This window comes from Pelodiscus sinensis, chromosome 2, assembly GCF_052426305.1.
Source record: "Pelodiscus sinensis isolate ZL-2025 chromosome 2, ASM5242630v1, whole genome shotgun sequence".
In the NCBI taxonomy this organism is placed as follows: domain Eukaryota; kingdom Metazoa; phylum Chordata; order Testudines; family Trionychidae; genus Pelodiscus; species Pelodiscus sinensis.
This window is the reverse complement of record NC_143053.1, coordinates 221,750,788-221,776,064: the sequence shown is the minus strand read 5'-3', so window position 1 is coordinate 221,776,064 and position 25,277 is coordinate 221,750,788. Positions and strand designations below refer to the sequence as shown.

General features: G+C 44.7%; 1 protein-coding gene across 1 annotated transcript in view; it reads right to left on the bottom strand.

Annotated features, from left to right (window-relative positions):
• The window catches only part of LOC102444982 (macrophage mannose receptor 1-like), a 112,391-nt gene extending 87,683 nt beyond the window's left edge, over positions 1–24,708 (bottom strand). The window contains exons 1-6 of the mRNA XM_006119498.5: positions 24,488–24,708; positions 16,570–16,971; positions 11,899–12,072; positions 8,599–8,763; positions 6,540–6,653; positions 3,021–3,167 (exon numbers count right to left, since the gene is read on the bottom strand). Of these exons, the coding sequence (XP_006119560.3) occupies positions 3,021–3,167; positions 6,540–6,653; positions 8,599–8,763; positions 11,899–12,072; positions 16,570–16,971; positions 24,488–24,548 (1,063 nt within the window). The 5' untranslated portion in view covers positions 24,549–24,708. The remainder of the gene's footprint in view (positions 1–3,020; positions 3,168–6,539; positions 6,654–8,598; positions 8,764–11,898; positions 12,073–16,569; positions 16,972–24,487) is intronic.
• Positions 24,709–25,277: the final 569 nt, after the last annotated feature.

Here is a 25,277-nt window from a genome sequence, read left to right as displayed (position 1 = left end):
TTTTACTTGGGGGCCCGATGCTTCTTCCGTGCCCCTTTCGGCCCCGGTCCGTGCTTCCACTCTCTCGCGGTGCTCGGCCCCGCGCCACACTGGGGCTAATCGCCGTTCCGGCCCTCGGGTTGGGGGGCTTCTGGCCCTGGGCCCTGTGTTGCCCCGCCCTTCCTTCCCTCTGGGGCTGGGGTCTCCCCGACCCACCGGGTTGGTCACGGACCCTATCTTGCCGTGTCCTACTGGTGCCTCGGCCGCCATGAAGTGCTCCATGAGCGTCACGGCTTCTTCCATAGTCCCGGGCAGGTGTCGGCGTACCCATTGCTGGCCCTCCGCGGGGAGCACCTGCAAGTACTGCTCAAGTACCACCAGGTCCGCCACCTGGGCTGCTGTCTTATTAGATGGCTCCAGCCACCGCAGCCCGGCTTCCCGGATCCGTTGGGCGACCGCTCGGGGGCGCTCCCCCGCTCCGTACTTTGCTGCTCGAAACCGCTGCCTGTACGTCTCTGGGGAAATGCCCATCTGGTCGAGGATCGCCTCCTTAACCTTGTAATAGCACAACGCGTCGCGGTCCGATAAGCTTCGGTAGGCGAGCTGCGCCGGGCCGGATAGGTAGGGGGCGAGTATCGTAGCCCAGTGCTCCTGGGGCCAACGGGCCGCTATGGCCACCCGCTCGAACGTCACTAGGAACGCTTCGGTATCGTCCTCCTCCCCCAATTTGGCGAGCCTGATGGGTAGTCGTACTGGGCCCGTCATGTCCTCCTCCCCTTCGTCGGTGGGTCCCGCCGGCCTTGTCCCATCCCTCAGCTCCCGAACTAGCTGTTTCTGCTGCTCCCTAAATTCGGCTGTCAGTTGCCGCAATGCCTCTGTCTGTTGGCTCTGTAATTGACGCTGGCTATCCACCAGCCACTCCACGACTTTGTCCCCATCCATGGTGCCTCAACCTATTTGGGGTGGCAATGGAAATGGAAGAGGGGGAAGGGACCAAGACCGAAAGAAAAACGAGGCCCCTCTCCTCCTGTGCCCTCCGCTACAGGGCCGCCACTGCTCACATTCTCCACCACGTGTCACGAGGCCGCCTGTCCGGGCCGCCGCCCCTCCTGTTGCCCCTAGGCCGCGCTCAGTTTAACACTTGACTCTGGGTCACCGGGCGGAGTGGGGGGTCCGGGCCCGCCCTCTCTCCGGACCCCAACCCAGGGCCCTGACACTGAGAGGTGCCCTCTCAGTGGTAGCAGGGGGGGTCGGTACCCCAAAACACCCCTGCTCTCGGGTTACACAGCCCGCCCTGGGTCTTGCTCCACTCCGCCGACCCTCACTGCTCCGGGTACCCGCCTGTCCCTGCGGGCTCCCCGCTGCCTTGGCTGCCTCCTTGCCTGGCTCCCGTGGCTTGTTCCTCCCTCGCTCGGGCTCCTCCTCCGGCTGGCTTGGCTGCCGCAGGTCTCACCCCCGCTGCCGTTGGCTCCTGCTCCGCCGCCGCTGGCTCCTGCCCCGCTGCCGCTGGCTCCTGCCCAGTCGGGTCCGCTGGCCCCGCCGGTTCCGCCCCCCTTCCCCTGGCCTCCCCGGCTCCTTTTATCCCCCCTCCCCTTGCCGTCCCTGGCGTTGCTCTCCCGACGTCATCACCGGCGCGCCCCGGCGCCGCGTGATGACGTGTCCCTCCGCCCCCGCTCGGGCCTGCCGCGCTGATTGCCGGCTCCGCGGCGGCCCCATCTGCCTCGCTCGAGTGGCGGGGTTGCTCCACCCCGTCACAGTCATGTAGCTATAAACTTAGTGATGGAGCATTTAAGGGAGCATAATTTAATTGAAAACAGCATTAAAGAACTGTTCAGTATTCTACACTAATATTCACTGACTCCACATTGGCCATGTGGGAGAGGGACCTAATAAAGGTTACATAATCAAAAGAATTGGAAGCTGCAAGACTATTGTCTGCTGTTCATATGCAGGCATCTTGTTTTGTCTATGTAAACAGCAGACCTGGAGCCCATTAAAGGTTTGGAAATTCAGACAGACCATTTTGGTCAAAGAGTCAGAACAGCATAGATTAGGCTAGCAGTAAAGGCCACTGAAAACAAAGCCATATGGATTTAGGAGACATCTGGGTGGTTTTCTGGAAAGAGAGGGAAATGCTGGGGGCTGGCAATCAAACAGTGACAAAGTATAGAGATGGTACAAAGAGAAATTTCAAGGGAATCGCTTTAAAGCTAAGTAGCATTTTTCTGTCTAATGCTGCTTTGCGTTTTCACTACCTACATACAACTGATTCATATAGAATTTGGACGTTTCTTTCTAAGAACCAAACACTGGTGAAAATACTCTCTCTAAAAAATTCCAGAGCTACCCGTTACCAAAATGCCTTGACAAGTTGGGGATACACTGATACGCCTCAAAGAGGTCTGAAAAACCCACAGCCCAGAGAGGTAGAGCTATGCTGGTCTAAGCCCCAGTATAGCACATCGGCCTAGCAACCACCTCTTGGGAAGATGAATTAACTTCAGTGACTGAACTTACTGAACCCTTCCCATCAACATAGATAGTGTCTTTGCTAAAGCACTAGAATGCTGCGGTTGTGGTGCTGTAGCATTTCCAGTGTATTCATTTTTCAAGGTATCAAATGTGATAACAAGGAGCAACAGATTCTCTTCGGCAAATGAAAACGTTAGAAAGTTTTCGACTGTCCTTTTTCAAAACAAATCCTTTGACCTGTTTTATGTACAGACAATGACATCTCTGGGCCACATGATTCCCCCAATAACTGTGCACAAAAGGGCCCTTCTGTTTGCTCATGGAAAGGGGAACTCAGCCACTTTCTTCTAATTCAGGGATGTAGGCCAACAGAGAAGTCAAATTGTGTGGGAAGTGGATGAACCAGGACTGCTGGGGGATCCCACTCACTCTGAGGTGGGATTTTCCTTTACACCATCAAATACAGCGTTCTGTGGCCATTCTTATGTTTCATTCTCATTTTTTCATTCTCTAATTACATCACATTTAAAATCATTCCCATTATTAACTTATTGTATTGATCAACCTACCTGAAGGAATAATGAAAGACTCTAAAGTGGCATTTCCTTTTTTACAAATATAGCCAAGTTTCTGATCACATTCCCGGTTTTCCCATTTAGCACCTTTTCCAGGATTCAAGGCTCCACAAGTTTTTCCAGGCTCTGGGGAGGGACTTCCTTTGAAAAAATAGACAGAAAACCAGAGAACATTCCTGTAAGCAAATCACTATCTAAAGAAAACATTTTTGTGGCCCTTAGTCTGTAATTCTTTGTGATTTCATTCCCATACTGTTTTACCAACAATAATAATCAGGGGTCAAGATAATTAAAAAAACACAGACATAATTTCCCTATCACTCCAACAAACCTTTTCTCTTGCTATTTTGAATAGCAATGACATTAACAATGCAGACTTCTAGATAATCACTAGAATCCAGAGTAAATAGCTAATTGAACTGCAAGAGGGTGTTCACATCACTCAGAGCTACTCTTTCAGGATGTCTGCATACTCAGATTTTTAATCGGTTTAGATTCTGACGCTTTTCTTTTCAACTATAAATGGTTAGGTTCTTGGGGGGGGGTTCCCCCTTTCCAAATAGAGAATGCATAGACTCTGGAGCACAAAGTGCAAGCTTCCAGATCCAGGGAAAAGGACTAGTTCAATGAGATGCAGTGGACTATTTAAATCCAGGATTTGACTATTTCTATAAAGAGTTGGTAGGTAATTAGTTAGTTGGCTGCAAAAACTGATGCTAATCTGAAAAGTTGTTAGGATTGGAAGTTTTATTCTTTTTATATTTCTTATTTTAGGTATAATAATATAGTTGTAATGTAGCAATAATATAGCAATATAAGGCATATATATATTAACATACAAATTAAAGCCCTTTCAGTTGAAGGTCTATTTTCTTTGTTCTGAAGTTAGTAAATGTTCTAAAGTAGAAAAACAGTTCTGGGTATTGTGGCTGTGTTAATAAGATCAGAGGAATTCTGCTAATGTTGAATGCCAAGCTTTAATTGTTCAATTTACAACGCTTTCGCTTTGCCATGCAGATCTGCAACCTCAGAAAGTTGTGTGTATGTTAGGAGTATGAATGTGTCAAGATAAGATGCAAAGTTATATGACTTTAGAACCAGATGGCCAAAGAAGGGGGGTGACTGAGCATGGGCAAGGCCAGAGCATGAGACAACCTGGCTGCAGAGGAGCCATCTATAACCACCGGTGTATACCCACTACTCACAAGAAGATTGGATAATTGGCAGATTGACAACCTTAAAGTGGAGCAAGCACCCCAAAAGGACATTGATTACAGGATGAACCTTCAAGAGATGTTTGGGAAAAATTGACATCAACAAGATAACATTCCGGTCACAAGCTGACAGAGCGGGATCCATGGATTTTAACAGAGAAGAAGGATTATATAAAGCAGGGTGCTTTGCTATGGAACTTTGGGTTTCGTCTTGCCAAGACACCATCCCGAGAGGAGCACCAACCGACAAAGGCCCCGCTCCCCCTTGCGTTCGATCTAGCTGGCCACTAGATTGACACAGACTCTGGACTGGTAACTATGATATAATTTGGCAGGATGATGTATGCATGATGGTGTGTGTGTGTGTGTGTGTGTGTGTGTGTGTGTGTGTGTGTGTGTGTGTGTGTGTGTGTGTGTGTGTGAGAGAGAGAGTGTGTGTGAGAGAGAGAGAGAGAGAGAGAGAGAGAGAGATTGAAAAGCATATGCAACTGTTGTATTCTCAATAAAGGCAGCGTACTGCCTTTTCCCCCATAAAAGATCTTGTGTGCTTCATTTAAGCATAACAAAGTGGCTTGCAACTTTGTCCAAACAAATGACAATAACAGGATATTTGTGCTAGAAGCTGACAAGGCACTTCCAGGAAGAAAAGGGAAGTGGAGGGAGAGAACCCTATAGGAAAAAATAGTAACCTATAATGACTAAACCACTATGGTAAGATAAAGTTTTCCTGGATCTGCGTTAATATTATTACACTAATCCTGTTTTTCTGTTCAGCCTTTATACACAAAAGGCTATGTATGCAAATGGATACCCATAGAGTTCATATATCACAGCAAAGCAATACTTTTTAGTGTGTAAGAATGCTCCACTGAAATTGTTTGTTATTGCTGTTATTTTTTTATTACAATATTTAGTTTAGTAGTAGTATTTTCATTTATATGATGCCAGTCCCCCTAGGATGGGAGTGTCATTATCAAAATGTAAACTAAAAGTCAGTAATTTAATAAATGGGAAAATTCAACTAAAACTGGTTCTTAGTCTACAAATGGCACAGGCTGTCTATAGGTTGTCATCTTACCACATAGTGAATGTTTTTCATTATGGTGGGTGTATGGTTTTAGAGGAGACTGGAGGGAAGGTTGGACAAGCTGCTACTAACCCTCCTACAAACACATATAGTAGATGCAAATCTGACTCCCTTTCTTGGTTCACCTCTGTCTCAGGCAATGAAAGCCTTCCTCCAACCTAGGTGAGGCTGGTATGTAAATTCTTTTTGTGGGGCACACTGGGCATAACATCCTGGATAGCCCCTGCATTCAATATAACTAGCAGAGAGTTTCTTGCACTGGCTGTCTGTATGAAAGGTGAATTTTAATCTTTAGAAATATTTATTCCATTCTCCCCTACTGTACACCTCACCTCCTGCATAACACGTGCTAAAGAATTTCATTTAGTGAACTTAATATTTTCACAATGCTTGAAATAAAGTGCTTCCATGCCCTACTGTTTTGTGTAATGAAATGCCCTGGAACATATTTATGTTTTAAAAATTAAGTCCTATATTCATACAGAAGACCCAAGTATAGGCTGAGCCTCTCTAGACCTGCACCCTCAGGACCTAACCAGTGCCGAACCGGAAAATTTGCCTGATCTCTGGAGGTCAATCTTGTTTAGCAGCATTACAAACACTTCCTATCCTTACTAGGCTCTTATAAGACATTTATGGTTTTATTAGAGCTAAGTAACAGCACAGAACAAAGAGTCAAGACTGTTGTCTGTAAACAAACTTTACAGGACTATGGAAAAGTTGGCCACACCCACAATAAGTGGCCATTTTGCTAACAAAAATCATGCCAGACCACAGATGTTGCCGTACCAGAGAGGTTCAATTTGTATTTTAAAAAAGAAGTAAAAATGTACAAGCAACGTTTTCTTAACTAGATGGTTCAAAATTTTCTATGAAGCATCAGTGTTTCGATGTGCCTAATATGAGACACACAATATGTCATTTGGGAAATGTAGATGCTATATGAACAAAATGTAAATGCCATTAAGCTTTTAAATACTTTTCTAAGTTTAGAATCTATGTTAATAATTCAAAGATAAAAATAGATAAGTGAAGAATTCTGTTCTTGATAAACATGAGATCTGTTGCATGTCCACATTCAGTTCCATTTAACACAAGTTAAACAAGTTCCATCCTATAGGAAGAGTAGAATACAAGAGCTGAAATCTACTACGTTGACCTGATAGCAAAATTATGCCTCTAAAATTGATTACCAAATTGACTCGTACTTACCTGGAACCCAGTTTAAGTATCTGAAAGGGCTGCCACCACTCCATTGCCATCCACTGTTGAAATTCAAACTGTTAAGACCAAACCAGAGTGAAGAACTCAAAGTGCTAGTTAATCCTAGACAACCAGGAGAAATACAGAAAAGGGTTACCATTGGGGTGCAACACAACAGCAGATGCTATGCTATTCCAGTCTATGGAGTAGTGGCTTTAGACAGGGGCCCTGTTACAGCTTCTCAGCCTGCCAGTCACTTCAGAGCTTGAATTCCATCCACTCCCATTCCCCACTTCATGCCCTGCACAAAGCCTGACTATTCAGAATTTGTATCGATCAAGTCAGTTTGATAGCAAATTATTTGGCAGCATGGGAAGTTTAAGCAGTGAGGGCACTTACAGTTCATTCTAGCATTAGTGCTGTTACTGAACCCAGCAGTATTCCTAATTTTAAGTACAGGAAATTTTGCTAAAATAAGTCACACATATAAAACCAAGTGAGTTTTATAAGTGTGCCTACTATGAACATGCACAAGGAGATAAGACTAACCACATTACTGTTGACACTATAAAATGCTAAATTTATGTTAATACTCATTAGGGTTCCACAATATAAATCACAAGAGGTCAGAAATGCAAGAGTTAATATTCTGCCAGCAAATATTAACTCATCTACTTGCACAGCCTACATCAGTTTTGGTACTTCATGACGAACAGTAATGAATTACTCTACATATTTAAAGAGCTTAAGGTATATAATCTATTGTAACATGCAAAAATACTATTAATATTTTATCCGGTGACATTTCAAATAATCCAGGTGTTGTCTTCTTCTGGTTGTCTTACAGCCTTCTTCTCTTTCATCTGCTGCCAACTCTGCAACCATTTGTTTGCTACTGATCAAATCAATAATACTAGTCAACTTTCAGATTATGATCATAATCTCAAAAACACTCATATACCTAACTAACTTCCTGAATGAGTAGTCCCACTGAATTCAAGTCAGAAGTACTCAAGTGAATTCAATGCGACTACTCATATGTGTAAGCATTAGCAAATTTAGAACCTATTATTCTATAGTTTATGTTTTGCTTCTCTTTTAGACTTTGGAAAGTTACTTGACTGATTATTGAATATCACATTTTAACACAGAGCTTTACAGGTCTCAAAAAAAAAAAAAAAACCAATGCACTGATATGCATCACTTATTTCAGCTTTACCAATAGTATAGGATCTCAATGACAGAATATCTAGAACAAAATGCCTTTGATGCTGTTAAATTTAAATATGCAAATTAAATATGTGCTACATGGTATGATGCAAGGCTCCTTTATATTCTCTAGTCTAAGGCCAGGTTTACACTACGGGAGAAAGTTGACCCAAGATACGCAACTCCAGCTACAAGAATAGCATTGCTGGAGTTGACGTACTTTAGGTCGAATTTCTGCAGTGTCCCCACTGTGGGAGATCAAGGGAGAAACTCTTTCATCAACTTCCCTTACTCCTCATGACCCAGTGAAGTACCAGGGTTGATAGGGGTGCCATCAGCGGTCAATTTAGTGGGTCCTTACTAGACCCGCTAAATTGAACCATGGGAGATCGATCTCTGGAGCATCAATTTCAGGGTAAGTGAAGGCAAGCCATAAAAAAACCCAGTGGTTGAATATACCAGTAGAGTGATGAAATCTGAAGGGGTTATGCAAGTCTATAACTTAATATATCATGAAGCCCTGTAGGTCCTATGCCATGATTTCTGTGCTTGACTGGATTTTTAACTTGAAAAAACTAAAGCTTGAGGGAAAATATGCTATACATATTATTGGATATGGTTACTAAAAAAATAATATTTTTCTATGCTTAAAATAAGGAAGACACACTTTATAGCACAAGAAAATTTGCCCTTTATTGTGACATGCTCAAAATATCTTATTTATCTCAGTATTATGAGGATGAACAAATATGCATAAAATCATTTCAAGATAGAGTGAGCTATACAAGCATTATAGTTACAATATACAGAATAAAAAACACCTGCTGCATTTGCAGTAGTAATAATTTAATTACTCTACCTGCCAAGTATGTTTGCTCATGCAACTCTGTGATACTTAATAATTCTGCATTCTGTTGCTGACAGCTTTTCCTTGCCTGGTGCCACATTAGAACTGATTGGGAGTTTATCTGGTAGTGGACTCCTGTCAATGGGTCTGTATTCCACAGAGTGTCAATATCTTTAACTGTAGTAGAAAAATAAGATATGTTGTTGTTTATTACTATGAATGATGCAAATGAAATGTAGAATAAATTGTGGCGACTAAGCATATAAATGCCACTGTTGTAGTACAGGACCAGATCTAAAGTGCTCTGAGGCCCACAGGTGAATTTTTATATATTCTATAGCTAAGCCATGACAGTATATCTGACTGAACTGCTCATTACATGTAATAGGCCACTCTCATCCAACTCCTCAGGCAATGTAAAGCCCCTATCTAGGTGTGAACATGACCAGCTAAAATCATGCTAAAGAAGTTAGCCTGCATCAACATGAGGGAAAAGATTGAGTTTAGGGTGGGCTTATTTTGTAGGGTAAGCTAAGGCCAACCTCAACTCTACCACTTTTCCAAGTCAAGCCAAAGCCTCTGGATGGCAGGACAGAGTAGAACCTAATGGGTTACACCACTTAACTTTTAATTTTCTCACACGGAATCTGCTTTTGAGTAATAAAATACTACCTTGCACTACTGTGCTGAAACTTCTGTCTCAAAAAGTTGAAACCTGTATGTTTTCTGCTGATCACAGAAAAAAAGAAAGTGTCCAAAGAGCTGAAATTCCTGCAGCATAAGTCAGAGATTCTCAGGTTGGAAACTGTGAAATATTTGAGAGAAAGGGGTCTTTTCCTCTCTCTATTCTCAGGAGAGTTCAGACAACTTTAGTGTGTGAATCACAGGAAACCATTACAATAAACAATACTCAAGACAAAGGAGAGTATATGCTAAGTGTCAAAAGGTCAGTAGCCAGTTCCACTTTTTCCTGTATTGGAGCTGACAGCCTATAGATACATAAAATCAATTATTTCAAATTAGCCTTACCCACTAGAAACAATAATATATATTGGGATATGCATTTTACTGGAAACAGTCCAAGATGGTGTAAGGACTAATCTCTTTAGTATAATATGTTCTGTTTAAAATAGCACAGAAAGTATTAGTTTTAGGTACCATGAAGATATTTGAAACAGAGCTTACATTACTACTTTTTCTTTTCAAAAGTTTGACACTGTGGCAGCCTGAGAGCAGGGAGCTGCAGAAGCCTGGTCCTTTTGCAGCCCAGGGAGGTGGACGGGCTAATGCCCCACATCTAAAGGACTTCCCCCCAGCCTACAGGGAGGGTCCATAGAGCCCAGAAAACCAACTAATTACTTGGAATGAATAGAGAGAAAATAGGGATGGGTGTGAGGGTCAAAGAACTAAAACAAGGAAACTGGATGGGGATACCAAGCAGAGAACTCTGGACAGCACCCACTGCCCCTCAAAAGAGCCAGTGGACGCCACTCAGTGGAACTCTGCCCAGATGTGTGAGCGGATGCAGGAATGGAAATAGGCCCAACAGTCACAGGCCCCTCCCTCTGCCAACCTCTGCTTCCTGGTTTTATAAATTACCAGTTTGGCGATAGCCAGGAGGAGGCTGACCAGGAGGTTCCACGACTTAGTGGGGCTATGGATGGGGTGTGCTTAAATTAGTAGGTGAGGGGAAAAGTGCAGCCAGAACCTCAACAAGAGGTTCTGGGGGAGCCAAAAGAGGCGCTGTAACCTGGTACACTCAAGGTAGACATGTGCCAGGGTCTCCCTCACGCCACAGAAGGTGCAAGTGTTGGGAACAAGGGTGAACCATGCCAAGTACATGCCCATGCTCACAGCACCATGAAGGATTCTCCAACTGATGTACCTGGGCCATGGAACCAAGGTGGAATAGAGACTGCCCCCCCTGGGGGTTCCACCTCACCCTACTGGAGGGAGGAGGTCCCGCTACTTGATATCTGGGGAGGACATGATGGTGGGGAAGTGGAGCGTGTGAAGCATGAGCGTCTACAGATGACTGTTTGGCGCAGTTCAGAAGGGGACCGGCTGCAACGCATGCAGACAGCTCGGGTGCTGAGGTGGAGGTGGTTGGGAAGGCACACAGGGTTGGGGGCTGATGGAGACATCAGCAGGGCCAGGGGTGAGGGGTGGCAGGGTGCACCCTCTCTCAGGACCCTTTCGAGAGAAACCTGAGCAGTGGGTGGCAAAGTGTCCTTCATCTCCAGAAGTACACACCAGGGAGTAAGTAGGGTGGAGAGCCCTATTTACTGGGCAAGCGCCGGAGGATCCACCCAGTCTCCCCAGTCGCAGTCCAGGAGGTCTCCGATCCTGGTGACTTCTGCCAGGACCAACCTTTGGTGCATTAAGGTGGACTCTGCTGCCTGCACACGTAGATGGGGATTGTGTAGCAGGGGCTCTGCGAAGAGGTCTGCCCCCATGGTGGCTCCCAAGGACCTGGTCGCTGAAAGCAGCTTCCAGGTCCAGAGGAGGTCCTGGGAGAAGGCTGGCAGCTCAGAGAGGTCTCTCAGAAGACCTCTCAAATATCAGAGCCCTCGGAAGCAGCAAAGGAAAGCGTGCGCCATCATGCTCCACACTGGACTACCTGCATCAAATAGGAGCCTTTGCAGGATCTGAAGGTGGAGGACATGGACCTGTGTGTGCAAACACGTGTGGCCCTGCCCTCTATCCTCCAGTGGGAGATAGAGAACTCCTGCAAAGACCCAATGCCGTCCTGGCCAGAAGAACCGTAGCGTCAGCTGCTGCATCTGAGCCAGGAAACCCAGGGTCAAGACCAGGGTGTTGAGACGGTGCCAGAGCATGGACAGGACCAGTTGGTTAAGCACCAGTACCCTCCCACGCAGGGAGAGGCACCAGAGAAGTCCCGTCCATCTCCACAACCATTCAGCTACTCTGGACTCTAAGCCTTGCCAGTTCGCCAGCAGAAGGGGATGCATAGCAGAGAGAAAAATGCCAAGATAGAGCAGCAGACCAATGCTCCACCTGATGACCAGAAGCACTGATGGGAAGGAGCTCACCTGTCTCCCAGCCCTGACTACCAGGCCAGAGCTCTTGACCCAGCTGACACGGGCGGAGGAGGCCACCGAGTAAACGGCTTGGCAGGCCTCCACCCACGCCAGGTCACTTGGGTCCTGGACCATGATGAGCACATCATAATAAGCTTCCCTACAAAGAACATCAAGGCTGTTGAAAGTGGAAAATGTACAGTACAAATGTCATAACCACACCATTAATTTGCTAAATAATACACTACATTAGAAAGACTTTAAAACTTACACTTCAGTGGGCAAAATCCATACATACGGTCTTCATCAAAGTCTGCAGTTGTTCCACACCACAGCCAGCCATCTGATCTACCAGCATCTGTACACTCCGCATACCATTTGCTGTTAAACTTGAACGGGAATACACAGGGTGCTCCATTTGCGTTTCCTCGCAGTGTAAACATATCTAAGGAGATAGGATGAAAACAATTATGAAATATGGAACCCACATCTGCCCAAGTTTATGGATATAACAAGTAGACAGAATATCATGCCATAGAAGGTAATCTGTGCAAGCAAACTTCCCATACCCTTTTCTATGACAAATTTCAGTTCAACAAGTTCTCGGTGTCAATAAAAAACTAAAAATTGTCACTGAACAGAATTAACCAAGCAGTCCTATCTTAAAATTTAAAAGTACATTATTAAGTATACATATAGTCAGTAGGGCTCAGGCATTATATCCAATTAAACAGTAATAATTACAGTACGGTAACACAAATTACATTTTTTCTATGGACCAATTCAGTTAGGGTATGTCTACACTACCCCGCTAGTTCGAACTAGTGCGGTATGCCTACATTACCCCACTAGTTCGAACTAGCGGGGTAGTGTAGACATATCCTTATTGATTAGATTTGAGGATGATACATGTAATAATAAATTGGGAAGGGTCTACTCAATACACAGTAATGGCCCAAATTCTGTTATTCTCAGATACAATTCCCATTAATTTTTAAAGGAGTTGTGCCTGGTAAGGACTTCAGGATTTGGCTTACTAAACTCAATGAATAAATAGGGATGGTGTGTGTTTGGTTTGTACACAGTCCTGCATTGCGAGAGAGACACAACAGCAGTATGGGAGAGACTGTTTCTCAGGAAGTGTAATCTCTCCCAGAGCATCCTGGTTTGCACTTGAGGACCAAGAGTCAATTGCACAGGGATGGTGGGGTGTTGACCTCAGCTCCTTCCTTCCAGCTTTCAAGGAATTTGCTTGCTAGGGCTTCAATTGCCTGGCCTAGGGATTGCTACTGTGATCAAGCCATGAAAGGGCAGCTTCTTACATGCCCCTTCCCTGTGTGCCCATCAAAAACTGATCAGTCTGGTCCATAATAATTCATGTGTTCAAAATTTTTATAGAAGCATTTATATAAAAAAAGCATACAGGCAGTCCCCGAGTTACGCGGATCCGACTTATGTTGGATCCGCAGTTACGAACGGGGCTTTTCTCGCCCCGGAAGACGGGAGCGGCGGGATGCCCAGATGCGCCGCGGTCCGCCACCCCTGTCCTCCGGGGTGAGAAAAGCTGCTCCCCGTCTCCCTGGTCTGCAGGGAGACGGGGAGCAAAGCCTTGGAGCACGCCCGCAGCGGAACAGCCCGGGCGCGCTTGAGCTGTCCCCCTGCGGGCGTGCTCCGCGGCTTTGCTCCCCGTCTCCCGACCAGCAGACCAGGGAGATGGGGAGCAAAGCCTAGGAGCACGCCCGCAGTGGGACAGCCGCGGCGCGCCTGGGCTGTCCCACTGCAGGCATGCTCCAAGGCTTTGCTCCCCGTCTCCCTGCAGACCAGGGAGATGGGGAGCAAAGCCAAGGAGCATGCCCGCAGGGGGACAGCTCAAGCGCGCCCGGGCTGTTCCGCTGTTGGCGTACTCCAAGGCTTTGCTCCCCATCTCCCTGGTCTGCAGGGAGACGGGGAGCAAAGCCGTGGAGCACGCCCACAGCGGGACAGCCCGGGCGCGCTTGGGCTGTCCCGCTGAGGGCGTGCTCCGTGGCTTTGCTCCCCGTCTCCCTGGTCTGACCAGCAGACCAGGGAGATGGGGAACAAAACCTCGGAGCACGCCAGCAATGGGACAGCCGCGGCGCGCCTGGACTGTCCTGCTGCCCGCGTGCTCTGCGGCCTTGCTCCGCATCTCCCAGGTCAGCAGACCAGGGAGATGGAGCAAAGCCGTGGAGGACTTGGGCGGTCCCGCCACCCCTGTCTCCCTGGTCTGCTGGGGGGCGTGCAGCTTTTCTTGCCAACCCCTGGGGTAGAGCAGCTGGGGGCAGCCTCATTCCATGAGGATTAAGCCTAGTTTGAACTTACTAGTTCGAATTAAGGGCTGTGTAGACCCTTAATTCGAACTAGTGGGAGGCTAGCCCTCCCCAGCTTTCCCTGGTGGCCACTCTGGCCAACACCAGGGAAACTCGTCTGCCTCCCTCCCGGCCCCGGACCCCTTAAAGGGACACGGGCTGGCTACGATGCCCGTGCCAGGTGCAAGCCTGCCAGCACCCAGCCAGCAGACCCTGCACCTGGCACGGATCGAGCCACACACCCGATGTCCCCCAGCCCTCCCACTCTTCCCGGGACCAGGCTGGCGGCTCCCGGGAGCTTGCCCGGGACCGCAAGAGGCGGGCACCCGCCTGGGCTAGTGCGGACATCGTGGACCTCGTCCACAATCTCCACACTAGGCACAGGAAAGTGGCCGGCTAGGGCAGGAGAGCTGCCAGCCTGGCTACCCAGGAACAGGTGTGCAAGAGAATCAAGGGGGTCCACTGAGACCCCTGATCCTGAGCCCTGAGCTTACAATGGCCATCCTGGGTCAGACCAAAGGTCCATCTAGCCCAGTAGCCTGTCTGCCGACAGCGGCCAACTCTAGGGACCCTGGAGGGGATGGACCGAAGACAGTGACCAAGCCATTTGTCTCGTGCCATCCCTCTCCAGCCTTCCACAAACCTTGGGCAGGGACACCACTCCTACCCCCTGGCTAATACCACTCCATGGACCCAACCTCCATGACTTGATCTCACTTCCCTTTAAACTCTGTTCCAGTTCTAGCCTTCACAGCCTCCTGCAGCAAGGAGTTCCACAGGTTGACTCTTTGCTTTGCGAGGAACAACTTTCTGTTACTAGTTTGAAGCCTGCTACCCATTCCTTTCCTTTGGTGTCCTCTAGTCCTTCTTTATGGGAACTCATGAAGAACTTTTCTGTATGCACCCTCTCCACCCAACTCCTGCTTTTAGAGACCTCTATCCTGTCCCCCCTCCATCTCCTCTTTTCTAAGCTGAAAAGTCCCAGTTTCTTTAACCTCTCTTCATATGGGACCTGTTCCCAACCCCTGATCATTGTAGTTGCCCTCCCCTCTCCCAGCCTCTCTCTTCCGCTCTCCCCCCTCCTTTTCGCTGTCTCCCCCAGTTTTGTTCAATAAAGACAGATTCCATTTTTGAACACAATTGTCCTTTATTTTGTACATCAAGAAAAGGGGCTAGGGAAGGGTAAGTGGAAGAAGGTGAGGGAGGAATGGGGTACGAGCCCCCGATGGGGAGGACTGGGCTGGCTCTGCGGGCTTCTGGGGGTGGAAGCTCTCCTGCAGCCCCCCAATTGCCCCCTCTCCCCAGATGGCAGCCTGCGGCAAGTGCAGCCGGGCTGATGGCCGAGTGGTGTGATGTGCCCAGTGTGGGTACTCCAGGCACTCCAAGCCAGGACTGGTTTGCAAGCGGGGCACCCCTGAGAACTGTCTGTCCGGGGTGGGGGTCGGGTCCCTTTAAGCGCAGCCCTCGGCTAGCCTGAGACAACATCTCCACGCTCTAAGTCCTCCTCTGATTCCCTGCCGGCACTGCTTCCGGCCATCCTTAACCCTGGTTCAGGGTCCACTTAATGTGGACATGCTAGTTCGAATTAGCAAAACACTAATTCGAACTAAGTTAGTTCGAATTAACGTTGTAGTGTAGACATACCCATACAGATTCAACTTAAGAACAAACCTACAGTCCCTATCTTGTACGTAACCCGGGGACTGCCTGTATTTATATTCAAAATGTACAATTAAATTCATTAAAATATCCAGTATTCTTGCTTATTCCACAATAATCTTGGGAGCTGCCCCAAGTAATGAAACAGTAATTTTCAGTGTCCTGGAGATGAATAGATGATGTTACATAAACTCCAAGATAAACACAGTATATTTCTGTATTTATTCCCATAGAAGGAAAGCATGTATAACAATGATTGAGTGTGCATTTTTAGTGTTTCTATATCCACTCCTACACATGTACAAATAACAGCATCATTAAATACTTGATTGGTATAGTTATATTCTTGTGTTGTGTAATTAGTGCCATTATTCACCAGAAATGCTCTTTTGGATGGTCAATTCACTCAGGGTATGTCTACACTAGATAACTATTTTGAAATAACTAAACCTGATTTAGTAACTCTTGAAATAGCATGTCCACACTACAGGGAAGCCTTGAAATTAGTCTGAGGCAGGCTCCATTAATGTGGACATGCTTCCTCGACTTAGAGCCTCAGGAAGCATTGAAGAGTAATTAGTTTGAATTACTCCGCGGAGTAATTATTTTGAAATAATAGCACTGGAGTGTCCACACTGCCACTATTTCAAAATAGGAGTTATTCTCTGAGGAAAGCAGAAGTACAGATTTCAAATTAGCAGCCCATTATTTCAAAACAACAGGCTTGGTAGCGTGGATGCTTCGCTTATTATTTCGACCTAAGAGGGGTTATTTTGAAACAAAGACCTAGTATAGACCAGGGCTAATAGAGCCCATTAAATCTTCCCCTCTCAAACTCTTGTTGATTTCATTGGGAATTTTGCTCATTGAACAATTACAAAACTAAGTAAATTAATAGACAACAGAATTCTTTAATAGGTATTTTTGCAAAATGACCAAAATAATTTCCAAAACATTACCTTCATAGAATCTGGAACACAAATCATCTGTGGTTCCATAGATCTTCCATCTACTCCATACTCCTGATCCCTTGTAGAGCATAATATTCTTTTCCTGTTTGTTGCCATAGTTGAAAAATAAATCTTCTCCTTGGATGGCAAAAAGGGTCTCATTTCGGCATTCCCATTTTTGGAGTTCACTTGCTTTATCACACGGATACAAAGTGATTGGAATCCAGTCTTTCTTTGATGGCACTCCTAAGCATAACTTCAATGCCACACTCATCAGCTGGTGATCAGAGACCCACCTGAATTTTTGAGACTCATTGTCCTGGTTGCAAGAGGCTGTTGTGACTGAACTGGAACTCTGAACTTCTACACAGCGCTTGTGGTCTTCATTATATATTAAAAATACTCTGGTATCTGTAAAACAAAAAATTACAAAAATAATATTACATGGGGATGGTTTTAGGTAGACTTAAGGGTGTGGACACTTAAGGTGTCATTTGGACACTTAATTGTGGGTTAAGTTCTATCTACTGTTCAGTTAAAGGCGGCACGATTCTTTACTACCCTGAACCTCACCCTGTTCAAAGTGAGTGCAAAATACTACTAATTCTAATCTGAGAATATTTAAATGTATTTTGAATATGTATAAATGGTAATACAATAGGTGCAAGGAAGTAGAGGGTCAGACCCCGAAGGCCTAAATCAGCAGTGAGACTGGAAGCAGGGCGGGGGAGGGGGAGGGAAGCTGTGACCACAAGCATCACTAAAAACCATGCACCATGAACTATATATTGTGCAGCTCCTGGTTTGGATTTACCCATGCACTCCAAGGCACTGGCTTCTCCTTGAGCAGGGAAGTCTGATGCCATGAGAATTTTTGCTATGGTCCTGAGGCTTTGTTCTTTATTGGGAGTTGCGGGGAGAATAGGTTGTACCTGCTAAATGTGCTCAAATGATTTGTCAGGAGGGCCCATGGGTCCCAAATGATAAATCACTCCCATAAAATGCACAGATCTGTGATTTCCCTCTACCCCCTTATTTCCCCACATGCTTTCACAAGGAATAAAATAGCTATCAGGGTTGCTATTTTAACTACTGCCACAGGTTATTGTAATTAACACCTTCCTGAGCTATTGTTCCAGACTTGGGCAGATGGCCCTGCATTTTCAGGTTTTGTTTTAATCTTCTCTAGGCATTTATTCCTTTTTTTTAAAAAGGGTGGAAATTGCTGGAAAAAAATTAACTTCACCATTCTCTAGGTAAATATCACTTGCTTCTCCTGCTGTTTTGTTTTCATTCAAAATAATCCCCTTATATTGTAAAACGTAATCAGATACACTTTTTCATTTTTCAGCTCAAAATGTAGTTCAAGAACTTCTCTGCTTTGAATGCTGAGAACCATCCATGCAAGCAGTAAAGCCAGTAATGCAGGGCTACTCAACTTTGGAAGCCCCGGGGACCACAATGATACTCACAGCACATGCTAAGGGCTGCAACTTAAGTGTGGTTGCATATACATGCAAATGTATATGTAAATATATGCAAATAGCTTCTTCACACTGACAGGCATGAATACAAAGATTAAGGCAAGACTACACAACACATAGGCCCCATTTAAGTCAGTTCTCCTGATATTAATAAAATGCAACATTTACCCAATTTCCACCCATATGACAGCATTTTTAAATGAGCAATGACAGTCCAGGAATTTAACTACTAAAACGCATATCAGCAGAAGAACATTACAATGACTACTTTTTTGTTTTGGCTCCCACCCGTGGGCCCCATATTGAATCCCACGTAAACCCAAACCACACCACAGGCCGCGTACAAATGGGCTATGGGCCACATGCAGCCCACGGCTGTGTGTTGAGTAGCCCTGAAGTAATGTGTATGTGCCTTACAGCAGTGGCACTCGACTTGCTCTGTACATCTAGGCTGCTCTGGAAGGAGAGATGGCAGCTGGGTAACCTGGGCCATGTGTTGCTGATGGAGCTGCTGCCATTCTTCCAGAGTGTGCCTGGATGTGGAAGAGGAGGAGGAAACAACATGAGGAGATAGCACCTGCACCTCCTGCATGTCTTCCGTTTTGGGGCTGGCTCCTGGTGCCACTAAGCAAGATGGCCCCATGCCCAGATGTGGAGCTGTGTCCAGGGGCTCCAGCCCTTCCAAAATGTAGATAAAGATTGGTTTAAAAAAATAACAGTTTTTGTAAAAATCTGGGAAATTTTCAGTAGAAATCAGTAAAAACTGAAAACAAAGGTCCTCATGCACAGGCTCACACTCAGTTTGCTTTATCAAGGATTCTTTCACAACCACAGTAGAGATTTCTTTTCCTTCTCCCACCTCCTCCATGTTTACATTACATCTAAATCAGTCATGAAAGCCATTACACAATAGATCTGGCCCATAGCTTGCTTGTCAGTGTTGATCCTTTTAACGTGAATTTTAAAATGATATTGTCCTGTTTAGCAATTCAAATTGATGTCTAGCGATGAAATTCAAAGCATGTACAATACTTAAAATGCGCTTTCAGATATACAGTTAAAAAGGAGACCTTAATTAAGGCATTCTGGATAATTGCTAATTGTTGAATAAAATAATTGCCAAGAAAATTTATTACACAAGTTGCAAATACTTTGGGAGGGATGCCAGATGAGCTCCAATATGTAGTTGTAATTTTTTGTTGTTGTTGTTGAGACTCCAATGTGTAAATGATTATACTCTCCGGAGGAAGGATAACCCAGAGATGGATAACTTGCTGACTCAGAGGAAAAGCTGACTTATCTCATCCATTCTTTGGTTTCCTTCTCTTGTCCTTTGCTTCCAATTCATTAGGAAGCAACATAAAACTGATGAGCGCAGGGGACAAACTGTTGCCTCTTGCCAATTAGTTTTACTTGCAGACAATACAAGGAAATGTATAAGTATTGTCACTAGTGATAAATTATTTTATCATGCTTTTGAATTAACAGTTAATGAAGTGTTATTGGAAACTGATATATATGCAAAGTCTACAATTTGAAACAACCCTCTTTTTTCCTGAATCCTTATTTAAAGGCACTAGGTGAAAGACAACTGGAGAGATTTGCATACTTTTGAAAACACTGACTCATATTCAGAATCACATTTTGTGGCTTAAGTTAGCATTCTGTGCTTTGTGCCACTTGCAGTGTTTAAAAGAAGAGGTAATATGTGCCAAAAGATATAAACTGAGCCCAAACCTGAATTGTTCAGGTACCTGAAATGTTCAATGGCTATAGATCAGTTGTGCAGTGACAGAGATGTACTCAGGGAAAGCATCCCAGGACTTAGGCTTTTCCAACCACACCTGGACAAGCAGTGCTAGTAGTGCATAAAATGAAACAGGATGTGGCTGCTTTAACTAGTACAAGGGCTTAACATGCATCTGTACTAACAGAAAATACAAAGGTAGGCAGCCCAGGGCTCAACCCAGAATGAAGCATGTAGTATGTAGGGGGAACAGAATACAGCAAGCAGAAACTGGAAATTGACAACAATTGGCACGGAACAAGCGAATAGAAGACACATTAGGAGTCCAGATGAGGTGGTGGCCTATACAGCTGTGCACTTTCCTTTCAATAAACACTGCCCCTGTGGCACCTGTGACTGATTTGTAGTATATCCCCATGCTGGCTCTCCGCTATTCTGGTTTATGCAGGTCTCTTTGTACCTTTACTATGCCTCCCTTCCTATTTCACCATACAATAGACTTCCCACACAGTACTTCCCTATTTCTGATGCTCCTTTATGCCTATTTTAGTCTTCTGATTTGTCTTCTGCCAAACAAAACACACAGCATGTGCAACTGCTGTTCTTATACAGAGATAAAATTTCCTAATATCTTAAATAACTGCTTCCTGGAGTTGCTGGTCCTGTAACAGGACAAGAGGAGAGGCAATTCTTGTCTTAGTCCTAGGTGGAGCACAGGATCTGGTCTAAGAGGTGAATATAGTTGGACCGTTTGGTAATGGTGACCATAATATAGTTAAATTTAATATCCCTGTAGCAGGAAAAATACCATGGCAGCAGAACACTGTAGCATTTAATTTCAGAAAATGAGGTTAGTTAAACAGAAGTAAATAGGTACAGTACCAAAAGCCAAGTACCTTCAAGCTGCATAGAAACATTTGAAGACACTATAATAGATGCTCAGCTTAAATGTATACCCCAAATTAAAAAACATAAAAAGAACCAAAAAAGTGCCACCATGGCCAAGTAACAACTCTGCTAAAAGAAGCAGTGAGATAAAAAGACATTATTTAGAAGTGAAAGTTAAATCCTGTTGAGGAAAATAGAAAGGAGCATAAGATCTGTCAAAGTGTAAAAATATAATTAGGAAGGTCAAAAGGAATTTAAAGAACAACTAGCTAAAAAAGTCAAAAAAAGAATAGCAATTTTTAACGTACATCAGAAGCAGAAAGCCTGCTAAAAAAGCTATGGGGCCACTGATGATCAAGGTACTAAAAGAACACTCAAAGACAATAAGGCCATTGTGTAGAAAGTAAATGCATTCTTTGCATCAACCTTAAGGGCTGGCAATGTGAAGGAGATTCACAAACCAGAGCCATTCTTTTTAGGTGACAAATGTGAGGAACAGTCTCAAACTGAGGTGTCATAAGAGGACCTTTTGGAATAAATTGAGAAATTAAACACTAATACGTCACCAGGGTCAGATAGCATTTATCCAAGATTTTTGAAATAATTCAAATGTGAAATTGAAAAATTATTTCCTGTAGTTTATAACTTATCCTTTAAATCAGCTTTAAATGACCAGAGGATAGCTAATGTGATACCAATCTTTAAAAAGGGATTCAGAGGTGATCCTGGCAATGACAGGCCGATAAGCCTGACTCTGGTATTGGGCTTCACTATAGTAAAGAACACTATTTCCAGACACATAGATGGACATAATTTGTTGGAAAAAATCAACATTATGTTTGTAAAGGGAAATCATACTTCACCAACCTACTAGAATTCTTTAAGTAGGAAGAAGGGGGGAGTCAACAATCATATGGACAATGGGGAACCAGTGGATACAGAGTACTTAAATTTTCAGAAAGCCCTTGACAAAATCCCACACCTTAGACTCTTAAGCAAAGTAAGCTGTCATGGGATAAGAGGGAAAGTCCTCTCATGGATCGGTAACAGGTTACAAAGGGTAGGAATAAATGGTCAGTTCTCAGAATTGAGTGAGATAAATAGTGGTGTTCCTCAGGGGTCTGTTCTAGGACCTGTCCTCTTCAACATATCCATAAATGATGTGGAAAAGGGGTGACAAAATTTGCCGATGATACAAAATTATTTGATAGTTAAGTCCCAGGCAAACTGCGAAGAGGCACAAAAGAATTTCTCAAAACTGGGTGACTAGGCAACAAAATGGTAGATTAAATTTAAAAATGATAAATGCAAAGTAATGCACATTGGAAAACATAATTCCAACTATATGTACGAATTGTTGGTTTAAATTAACTGTTAACACTCAAAAAATAGATCGTGGAGTCCTTGTGGATAGTTCTCTGAAAACATTCACTCAATGTGAAGTAGCAGAAAAAAAGCTAACAATGTTGGAAATAATTAAAAAGGGACTGATAATAAGACAGAAAATACCATATTGCCTCAGTATAAATTCATGGTATGCTCACATCTTGAATATTGCACGTAGATATGGTTGCCCCATCTCAGAATAAGATTCAGAAAAAGGGCAACAAAAATGATTAGGGGTATGGAGCAGCTTCCATATGAGGAAGAATTAACAAGACTGGGACTTTTCAACTTGGAAAAGAGATGACTAAGGGGAAATATGATTGTCTATAAAATCATGACTGGAATAGAGCAAGTATGTAAGGAAGTGCTATTTACTCCTCATAATACAAGAACTAGGGATCACCAAATGAAAATAATAGGCAGTAGTTTTAAAATAAACAAAAGGAATTATTTCTTCACACAATGCAGAGTCAACCTGTGGAACTCCGTACCAAAGGATGTTGTGAAGGCCAAGATTCTAACAGAGTTAAAAAAGAAATATATAAATTCATGGAGGATAGATCTATCAAAGGTTATTAGGCAGAATGGTCAGGGATGGTATTCCTAGCTTCTGTTTGTCTGATATTTGGAATGAATGACAGGGAATGGACCATTTGATGATTACCTGTCCTGTTCACTCCCCTGGGGGCATCTGGCATTGGCGACTGTCAGAAGATAAGACATGGGGCTAGTTGGACCTTCGGACTGACCCAGTATGTCTGTTCTTATTTCTCCCTACATCTCCATCAAAATTCCTCTTTATAACTACATTGGGATCTCTCTTTTCCACAAAGTAATTCTTGTTGGGGTTCCTATCTTATCTATAAAAGGTAAGGGATTGAAGCTAAACAGCATCTGTCACATAACCACATTTTCCTTGGAATTATAGAACAGTAGAACTGGAAGAGACCTGAAGAGGTCAGCACAACCTCCCTCACCTTTGCCCATTGTTCTGTAGTTCAGTGTTTGCTGCAAAGGTTGCAGTGCTGCATGTGAGGACGCTATTCCTTTGTATGAGCAATGTTTGTGCCAGCTGACCCCTTTTTTGTCTAGTTGAGCAGGTGCAAATTATGCTCCACTGGAGGTATGATTAGGTGTGCACTGCATACCAGAGGCTTCCTTCCTTCCTTAGGGCCCTGGGCAGGGACCTGGTGAAGAGGGCAGGCCCGGGGCCACCTAAAACCCCCTCCCTTGCTGCCCTACACTCTCATTGATTAGCAGGTACTGCTGGCCAGCTGGCCTAGAGGGCAAAAGCTATCATTATCAGGACCCAGGAAGGGGTCAGAACTTAGAGGCTAAGGGACCTCCAGGGGTCCCACAACACTCTTACGATGGTGGGCTTGCTGGGCTCTGCCCTCATGCCAGAGAGTGGGAGCTCGTGCCCCTAAGTCCGTCTTCCATGGGTAAACTAAGGCGGTGGGCTCGTTGGTCCCCACACCTCTGCCAGGTAGTGGGCGCTTGCAGCCGTAAATCTGCCACAGGCAGGACTGGAAAAGAATGGACTCAACTTCGCTATCACTGAGGGGATGGGATGAGGAGGAAAATAAAGGATGTAATTCAGCCAATGCATAGGGTGTGAAGAAGGAATTTCTTTAATGAAGAACAGGTCAGTGAGCAGAGGAAATAGGTGCCTTCAAGTTGTGACTCTACCTCCTGGGTTAAAAGTTACAAGCTGACAGCCCAGATTTCTTAGAAATCCAGAGCCATTTTCTCCTTGGTCCCTCAGTGCTATGAGGACAAGGTAAGGGAGTGCTACTAGAGCTTCAAGAGAGCAAAGAGAAGCTTGGGGTATGGGAAAGGAAAAGTTGTCCGATACGGGAGAAACACTCAAGAGTGGAGAACAGGAGAAGTAGCTGAGGGAGGAGCTTGTGTAGACAGCAGGACATGGGGAGGGGGAATAATAAAATCAGCACAGGAGAGTGGCCTCCAGCACTCCAAAAAAACAATTGATGTATTGCTTTAGAAGCAGCAAAGCAGTGGCAGCAGAGCGATGTACATGAGTTGCAACTAATGGCTCCTGTGAATAGGAAGGGGCCTGTTACACCGTATATACTCAGACAGGTTCACAATTGCTTTAACCATTCCCCCTCAAGGAACCTTTCCATGCATCTCTCTCTCCTCCTCCTCCCTCCCCACCGACCCATCTCTGCTCCTGCCCATTGCTGCTGTGTGTTTAAATCCTCTTCTTCACTTGACAGAGGATTCCACAGACCACAGCTAGAGGGGCAAACATGTCTACCACATTTGTTCCAGATGTGTAAATTGAGGTTGATAACAGACAACCATCAGGTTCCTGCAACACAAAATAGGTCTCAACGCATGAGAACAGATGCACTTCCACACCAACATCCATACTCACAGCTCAGACAGAGCAAACACTTACCCAGCAGCTGAAAGGCACTCTGACATAGAGAGAGAAAAACCAGGAGCAGGGAAAGCCTCATCACAAACGTATGGATATTTTCTTCCCCACCACCACAATGAAAGATGAATCACTGTTTAGTTTCTATCACAAAAATATTTCTGAAGTGAACCAGGTAGCAGGTCCCCAGTTCTTGTGAAGGGTTGACGGATCAGGGGAAAGCTCTGTGCTCTAAATGATAAGGAAATATCCTGTCACATGAGGTGTTTTGAAATAACAGGAATTCACAGTTCAAACTTTGCTTTCCTAAGCTAATTTCTCTGCTGTGGGAAGAGTCTCCAACAGAAAGGCAGGTGATAAAGTAATGACAGATTATGGCAGTTTTTCAGGGGCTTTGTTAGTGATTTTCCAAGTAAATCAGCCCTCAAAAGAAGATACTGGTGAGCATACAGAGTCCCAAACAGCAGTGGAAGAGCAGATTTTTCACCCTTCCTTCACAGCTAAACCTTAAACTTTAAATATTTACTCTCTGTTCTGACATGTAATCTCATTACTTCTGAATATAGACATTGCTGTAATATAGGATTTTTAGAAAGAGTATCAAATCTCTCTTCCTCTCCTTATACAGGATATACATATACTTGGAGTGTGAAAATATTTATTTATAAACATCTTATTTCCTAGTAGCACAGGAAGAATAGGACACAGCTGAAAAGTGAAATGTTAAAATAAAAGAGAGTTTCACTCAGTAAAAGTAAAGTGTATGTATGCCATGGGGTTCGACTCACTGCCAAGGCACCTCCTGCTGGTC